This window comes from Pteropus alecto, unplaced genomic scaffold, assembly GCF_000325575.1.
Source record: "Pteropus alecto unplaced genomic scaffold, ASM32557v1 scaffold312, whole genome shotgun sequence".
NCBI classification, from domain to species: domain Eukaryota; kingdom Metazoa; phylum Chordata; class Mammalia; order Chiroptera; family Pteropodidae; genus Pteropus; species Pteropus alecto.
Genome location: NW_006433948.1, coordinates 3,206,787 through 3,215,249, shown reverse-complemented (window position 1 = coordinate 3,215,249; position 8,463 = coordinate 3,206,787). Strand labels below are relative to the sequence as shown.

The 8,463-nt window shown below is 53.5% G+C and overlaps 1 protein-coding gene across 1 annotated transcript in view; it reads left to right on the top strand.

The window, feature by feature from the left end:
- Positions 1–8,047: 8,047 nt before the first annotated feature.
- The window catches only part of CXCR3 (C-X-C motif chemokine receptor 3), a 2,074-nt gene continuing 1,658 nt past the window's right edge, over positions 8,048–8,463 (top strand). Inside the window, exon 1 of the mRNA XM_006908545.1 lies at positions 8,048–8,088. Within this exon, the coding sequence (XP_006908607.1) occupies positions 8,077–8,088 (12 nt within the window). The 5' untranslated portion in view covers positions 8,048–8,076. The remainder of the gene's footprint in view (positions 8,089–8,463) is intronic.

The window sequence follows — 8,463 nt, the reverse complement described above, 5'->3', positions numbered from 1 at the left end:
ATGGGGCCAAATACATGGTGATGGAAAGAGCTTTGACTTGCGGTGGTGAGCACACAAAACAATATACCGATGATGTACTATAAAATCGTACAGTTGAAACATCTAATTTTATTAACCAACATCACCCCAAACTTTATTTTAAAAATAATACAAATAAATAAACAACACCTTCTCTTCCTTGCTGGCTCCTCTTGGCAGCTTTCTGCTGGTTTTGTGTGTCCACCCAGCCCTGGTCCTGCGGTCTCCACCTGGGGGCTGAAGTTCTCAAACACAGTGACTTCGGAAATGCTTTCTGCTTTGTCTCTGAACCTCGCACTTGCTGAGCAACCCCCCACCCCCACCCCCTGTAGTTAGCCAGTGTCCCCGACACTTCCACATTTGTTATTATCTCACTGAGATGGTCAAGAGGGTTAATTATGGATGTCAACATCACGAACCTTGTTACTACTCTTAAAGATAACGTTCATTAACAGCTGTATTTTGAAATTCTCATCGCTTCAACAGTGTGGTCTAGTGGTTTCCCACTCTCGCTACTCAGTACAATTACCTGGAGAGCTCTCGAAAACTGCCCACAGGAAGACAGCCCCTGGCCTGATTAAATGAGAAGCGCGGCACAGTCATTACTCTCCATCGGGCATAATTTCCTCTCCACGTCTTTGTTCGCAGTGGATCCCAGTCCTTGACGCGCAGAGAGGATCAGCAGGAGAGTTTAGTCAACATCCGTCCCATCCCCCTCCAGCCCGAGGAGGGCCAGACAATTTCAAGAAGTTGTTTCTTTCTGTATTCTATTCCCGTCACCACCTAAAAGCTCACTTTTCTCAAACCACCATTTCTCAAAATACACACCGTGGAAAATAGAGGAGTTGGTGGCTGTGGTTGGCTGGAAGGGCTCCCGGATATCTGTCCAGACTTGTGAGTATTATCTTCTTTGGATGGGCGTCTTTACAGACGTAAATAAGTTAAAGATCTCGCGATGAGGAGACTACCCTGAGTTATCTGGGCGGGCCCTAAACAGCACCGTAAGTATTCTTACAAGAGAGAGACAGAGGACATTGGACACACGAAAAAGGGCAGGGCCATATGAAGATGGAGATAGACATTGCAGCGATATGGTCATGAGCCCAGGCGTGCCAGGCAGCAGCCACCGGAAACCGGGAGAGGCAAACACAGATTCTTCCCTAGAGCCTCTGGAGGCAAGGAGGGTGGCCTTGCCAACGCCTTGATTTTGGACTTCTGGTCTCCAGAACTGTGAGAGCATGAATTTCTGTTGTGTTAAGCTACCCAGTATAGCAGGAATCCTTAAGAAGCTAAGATAGTGACCAAATGAGTTTGGTAACTCTTGTTTTTACAGCAGAACTCCCCGAAAACTTTTCGATGCTAATGGGCAATGTTTCCCAAACACAGGCCCTGGACAAGTGTTCTGCAGAGCACACCTGGTGCTAGGTCACACGCTAGCTGGCAGCCATGACGCAAACTCAGAGCATTATAGGTTGTATGCACGCAAGACCTTTATGCCTAGAGAGAGTTACATCTATACATATATATACATCATGTATCTACCCTTTCAGACTCTACTCTCCATTCACTTTTGAACTCATTCGATAAATATTTAGGAACATCTACTATGTATCAGAAGCTATGCAAGGCATTGGGTATATCGTGATTTAAAAAAACAAAATCGTTCTCTTGTGAAAAGTATATTCTAATGGATCAGTCAATAAGCAAATAAATAGCAGATGGCGAGAATGCTTTGAAGACTATAAAACAAGAATACAGGAGGCCGGGGAGTGGCTACTTTTGAGTGGGTGTCAGAGAAGGCCGGGTACTGCAGCAGGTGATTCACTTAAATGAATCTCATGTAACCCTCTTAACGACAGTTTCATCCTTGTCATACGAGGTAGGTATTATCTCCACTTTACAGATGAAGAAACTAAGGCTCAGAGAAGTGATTTGCCGAAATCATACAGCTATTAAGTGGCTAACGCGAGATTGAAACGCAGGCCTGCTGGCTAGCGAACAAAGCCACGCTACAACCACGCTACACGGTCCCTGTACTCAGCTGGACTCCCACGGAGCCCCTCCCGAGCCTGCCTTGGCCTTCCTATACTTGCTCGATGATTCCCAGTGGAATGAATAGTTCCGACGCTGAGATCAGATGGCAAAGGCTGCTTCTAGTCCGAGACTCGCCCTGCAGAATTACTTCAAACTATTTCTATGTTTGGAAGGTAGCCATAGGGTAGTGAAACTTCCTGCTTCCTCCCCTGAGTCTTGTCACCTCTCCTTTCTGTCCTGGCCCATCACCTGTGGCCCTCCGCGCAGAACCACAGGGTCCAGCGAAAGAAACTTTTTATGCTTCCATAGCTCTGAGCTGCACCCCTGAGTCTTTCAAAGCATGTCGAGACCCGCCGAGCAGTGGAAACTTGGGGTGTGTTCGCAACAGCATGTGGTCCAGCTGGGCTGGGATGTAGGATGCACAAAGCAGAGTGGAGAATCAGGCCAGGCAGGAGGCTGCGGCCAGATCATGGAAGGCCGGTCTGGCTGGCGTTTGCCAGAGCATGTCTTGCAAACGACTGGTGTCGTGGAGTAGTACCAGCAGCAACGGGAAGGGGGGTTATGTCAGAAAGTCGAGGTCCCTCGTCAATAAGTTGGAGTCGAAGGAGGCTAAACAGATCTGTTTTATGCCAGACTTCACAGACCCACCTCGAGGGCAGAGGGCAAGCCCAGAGGCCACGGCGGGTGCCATCCTGATGGGGAAAATGGACAGGAGTACACTAGGGGCCGACCAGGCTCGGGGGAGCAGTTCACCTCTGCTACCTCCACTTCGGCTGACACTATCCATCCCTCTAATGTCTCACTGCACCTCCCTGCCCCCGAATTACCTCCCCTCTTCCATCCTCCTCAACCATCCCGCCGTGCGCCTCTTCGCGTGCAAGCACCTCTCTAGCTACACCATAAGCTACAGTCATTTATAAATACTTGAGGCAGTTCCGTGAAAGACCACTATTCACTAGCAAATATGCAAAAAAAAAAAAAATCTGAGTTCCACAGAGGGTTTGTCCTAAGCCATCCGCTAAAAAGTCTAGAGTCTTTAAAAATATCATTTGCTTTTTTTGCAGACCCAGACAGACTCAGCTCTGAGCTTTACCACGCTGTTGGTTTCTATGGTAACTATTCGTAGTTCCTGACCGCTGTTCTTCAGCTTCTGTGCTGGAATGCCCGAAGAGCGCCCTTGTTCCAGGAAGGGGCCCTGCCTTGCTTTCTGCCTGGGCCTCAGTCGGGGATTTGCATAATGAGCAGCAAAGCCATCGCTGGTCCAGCTTCACGTTCCTCTGCTCCTCTTAAATTCACATGATGGCCTTTTGGAACTCGAGACAGCAGAGCAGGGTAGTGACAAGTGTAGACTTTGCAGCCAGACTGCGTGGTTTGAAACCCAGGTTCTGTCACTTACTCACTCTTTAACACTGGGCAAGTTCCTTACCCTCTTTGAGTCTGTCTTCTGATCTTTAAACAAGAAATAAAAATCGAACGTATCTCAAAGACTCGTTAGGAGGATGCGCATGTATAAAAGCGCTTCGAACAGCCCTTGACACACAGTGAGGGCTACATATGCGCTACCGATGAAGACTATTGTTGCGCACCTGTCGGATCCCCACCCCACCCCCGGTATTTGGCCTGAGTCAGCAACTGATGTGGGATTCTGGGAGTGAGGAACTTGTGGGTATTACAGAGGAAAGCCTGTTATCGACAGCTTCTGGGCCCAGGCCCTTTTGCACCTGCAGTTCGGGGTACACGGCCCACCCAGATGGGGTCTGCAGCTGGGAGAAACCTCTCAGCGCATTACCCAGGAGGACGTGACCACTCGACTAGCTGGCATTCAGGCCCCACCGCCAAAGGCTCGTTGGGCTGCTCACGCCTTGAATGTGGTGAGCAGACAGTGCTTTTCTTCCGCGTTCGATGTCTGCAGGGAAAGTCAAGGCCGAGCGTTCGAGGTCACCAGACAGTGAGAAAGGGAAGAAGCCCCCGAGCCTGGGAGCAAAGCGAGCCCCCTGGGAGGAGAGGCAGGGACTGAACTGTGGGAGGGAACAGTGCTTCCCAGGCTTCAGGCCCGAGACAAATGTGACAGGCCTTTACACCTCGATGTGTGCGTTTCCTCCAGAGACAGTCTTTTACATTGTCAAAATTAGCAAAATAGCAGGGACGTAAGGTTTCTATCTAATTGTCAGGCTATATTCAAATTTCACCAATCGTGCCAGTTTTTAGCTTCATTTTCATTTCCTTTTTGATGGCTGTTTCATCACGCAGCTAGTACATGACGATGTCCACATAAAACATTTCAGATAAAGCCAAAGTAGCCCTCCCCACACCATCCCCCTCCGCCCCGGTTTCTGGAACCTTAAAAGGCATGTCGTGGATTGGGTAAGAGCATGCGGTCTCTGTCACTTGCTGGCTCTGTGGCATTAAGCGAGTTCCTTAAACTTTGTGCATTTCCGTCATCTGGAAAACAGGAATAATAGTAGCAACAATGGCATAGGAACGCCACAGCCGTGGGTTTGAAATGAATCCATCCCGTAAAAGTCTAAGAATAGTGCCCAGCACCGCTGGACAGTCTGGCCGGGCCCCAGGCGAGGCGGAGTCCCAGGTACTGGGCGGCATGGGGACAGGTGCGTGCTGACCCCAGGGGTCGGGGACTCCCCAGGGAAGCTTTCAGGAGCTGGCCTGTGCCAGACCGAGGCTTCATCTATTTGAAATTTCCACATCGCTATAAATATTCCAGACTCGATGAGTGCTTATTGGGCAGCAATGAAAGTTAAATAAAACATCTCAGGGGTTTGTTCGCGTCCTTCGCATGTAGCTCGTGAAGGGTTACATGGGTGCCGGGCGCCTGGTCGGGGCCACGTAGGGAGTCAGCCATGGCCTTGGAGAGAAGCGGTCCTTGCGCAGCTCTGTGTTGGTGTGGGGAGCCGGGCACGGTCTCCAGCCGCGGCGTCACACAGCGCATCAGAGAGCAGCCTGGATAGACATCTTGCCCGAAATCCTCCTGGCTGACTAGGCTGGCACTAGTCACTTCACCTCTCTGAGCCTCCGCCTCCATCGTGCACGATGGGGATGGTGACCTAGGCTGCGGCTGGTGACTGAGCCCAGGGGAGTTTTTTTTGTGAGGCACAGCCAGAGAGAGGAGGAGGAAACGCAGTCCCCCCAGCTGGCCTGACAGACAGCTGGGGAGGCCCTCCTTCCTGTGAGGGCCTGGGCCCAGCGCTCAGCCCTCCGAGCCTCCCAGCTCCCCAAACCACAGCCCAGAGGTGTGAAAGAAAGAGAAAAAACAGGGGGAGGGGTGGCGGAGAAGACACAGGTGCACATTTCACACCTTGACCACAGGTGGGGCCCGGAGCAGCTTCGCTCTGACTAACTTCCTCCTCAGGGGACCCCACTGGCTGCTGCCAGGACAGCTATGGCAGAGCGTAGGCCGCAGGCCCCGGCCGGGGTCTCCCCAAGGCTTTGGCCTGCCTCTGAACTGGTGTGGGGGCTGCTTGGGAAAGGAGGAGACCCAATGAGAGGGCCAGACGAGAGCTTGGCTCAGCACCACGACACAGCCACCTTCGAAAAGAGAAGCCCGCAGCAGACCTGCCATTTTGAGGCCTGGGGCGGGCTGGCCCGGAAAGTTACTGGAAGCAGAGGAGACCGCTGTCCTCTCGGTACCCCATCTTCATCCCGCGCCAGGCACCGTCCACGTGTGTCGCTTGCGGTCCACAGAGCAGCCCGACCACGCGTGTGCTGTCTTTGTCCCTACTTGTCGGGCGAGGAAACTGAGGCAGAGAGGGGAAACGATTTGCCTGCGATTGCACAGCGGAGCGGCCGGAAGCCAGGCCTGGCGCAAGCCCCCGGCTAAGGCGAGGGGCAGCCTTTCCGGAGGAGCCGCCGTCGGCCCAGCCCCACGCCCGCATGCAGCACACTCTAGCCCGGGGATCCCCTGACATGAAGGCCCCAGGGACTCAAGTTTGTAGCCAACATTCCCCAACGTGCCACTCGGCCTTCTCGACGGGGCACCTGTGCCCCGGGCCCTACGGCCTTGGATATGTCCGTTTATTTTATAACCAGCTCAGAACAGTCACGGGTTCTGTGCGAGGTCACACGGCTTGAACAGGGCGCAGTCAGGGCTGGAGCCACACAGGGAGCAGTCACAGCACCCCACCCAGCTTCCCAGTCCGGCCCGTCGGGATGCGGCCCCGGGGCTCACGCAGGAAAGCTGAGGTCCTGTGTGACACGCTCTCATTTCTCCTTCCCAGCGACCTGGGAAGGTGGAGATCTCTGTCCCCAGGCGACACGCGAAGAGACTGGGCCACAGGAGGGAGCCCCCTAGACGTGGAAATGCCACCTGGACCGCTCGCGTTCCAACATGTACGTGGAGGGCCTACAGTGGCTTATCGACTTCTGCTAACACCAGACGCTTCCGACACTACCGGCTATTTCCACCATTGTCTCATAAAGAAAAACATCCCTTTAATATCAAAAAGGTTCCTTTAACTTGAACGGTTAGACCTTTTGGTCGCCTTCATTTCTGTCAGGTGCAGAAGCCCCACGAACAGAAAGCTCCGCGCGTCAGCATCAGGACACGCGCCCCGGGCTCCCAGCCCGCTGTCGCACTTGCCACTGCATTCTAAGCGCCACGGCTTCTGGAAGCCTCCCAGCTCCCTGCACTTACACTGCTCCTGACCTCCTCCAACCCCTCCATTCCCCCTGGCCTGCACTGGGTGGGTGACGAGCTGTTTAGGGCCAGGATAGTCGCATCTGCTGTCCACAGAACGTAGGGAAGGGCCTTGGGGCTTCGGAAGTCTGCATCCGGCCGCTGAGTCTGAGCCGAATTCACGGGCTCTTACAAAGTGCTCTGGCTGCAAAGCAGAGCCCCAAGCCAGCCGCTGGCCAGCGATGCGTCGCCTCTGCCTGTCTCCCTTTTCAGGGGAGAAGAGGGAGAGGGGACCACTGAGGGCGGGCGTGGTGGGAGAGGAACTGTCACAGTACGCAGCCGCGAGGGGACTGATTTGCTCCACAAACGCTCTCGACAGTTTTCGCTTAAAGTCGGGAGGCCCCCCACGTGCTCCTTCTTCTCCGACCCCATTCTCCCTCTTTTTGCCCCGGAAACAACCGCTCTCGTGAATTTGTGGTATCTGCAGTCGCTCCTTTAAACTTCTAGAACAAATAGCTGTATCCAAAACAATACGATACTGTTTTTGTGTGTGTGGTTTTTAGAACTTACATAACTGGTGGCCAACTACATGATGTTCTGTAACTTGCCTCTTGTACCATGTGATCGTTGGCTTTTCTAGATGCATCCATGTTAAAATATACAGCTTTAGTTCAGTCGTTTTTAACTGCGTGACTATAGCATAGTTTATCCATTAAAAAAAAATGAAGACAGTGTGATAAATGCTAGGGGACAGTCAGACGCTTACTATACCTCGTGAAGACCTTTCTCCTTTCTGGATTAGTCATGGGGAGTTGTGGTTGCAGTGAGATGGTGAATGAGAAAGCAACACCATCTGGCACACAGCAAGTTCATTACTCGTAATTCCCTGTCGATTAGCGGGACGGGAAAGAGCAAGGGGCTAGATTCAGTGTAATGGATTTCTTGTAAACATTTTGACTTTAAAAAAAAAAAAAGGTTAATCTCCTTTACAGACTTAACACTTCAGCGACCCAGTCTGCAATCATGCAAAAATTAACTCCAGCCCAGGACAGACGAACACGAGTTCTTGTTTACTGAGTGTGGACGGTAGCGACCGACTTCCCAGCTGCTCTGCTTCCCCTCCCACCCGTCCCTGCCCGGCCACCCCCTGCCCTTCCCCAGGTCCCAGGCTTGTGCTCAGCCGCTCCAGAGCCACTGTCGCAGCCAGGGGAATGGCAGGGCTAGGGACTCCGTGGCCTTGGTCGGGGGCGGTCTGGCGGCGATGAGCCCATGGAAGAGGCGGCTGTCAAGAACGGTGTGAAACCCTCACTTCCTCTGCGTGCGCAGGTTCGCAACCACAAGCGCCAGAGCAGAGGGGCAGGTAGCACTCCAGCAGCAGGAGCAGCGGCCCAGCCATGGTCCAGGGGGTAAGTGCTGCTGTCCGGCCGGGCCGGGCCACCGTCGGGTGTTCAGCCCCGGACACCAGGGCAACAGCAGGCCGGAACCACAAGCCAGGGCTGCCGGCGAGTGGCAGAGAACGCATGGGCTGTGGAGAGGGGGCGCCGGGTGGGGAGTGGAGCAGCCACCTGCGGCACTGACTTGTGCGAATGACCACTGGCGAGTCACTCTCCCTCTCTGGCTTCGGCGCCTCATCTGCAAAACGTAGGAGGGAGAGAGGCTCACCCCGGTGGCCCCAAGGCTCCGCTCAGCTCTGATTTGGAGCTTGGACTCTTCGGTCCTGAGCTGGCACTGGGGAGGCCTTGCAGCTCTGGGAGGTTTCTGCGGGAAGGAGAGCATTCCTG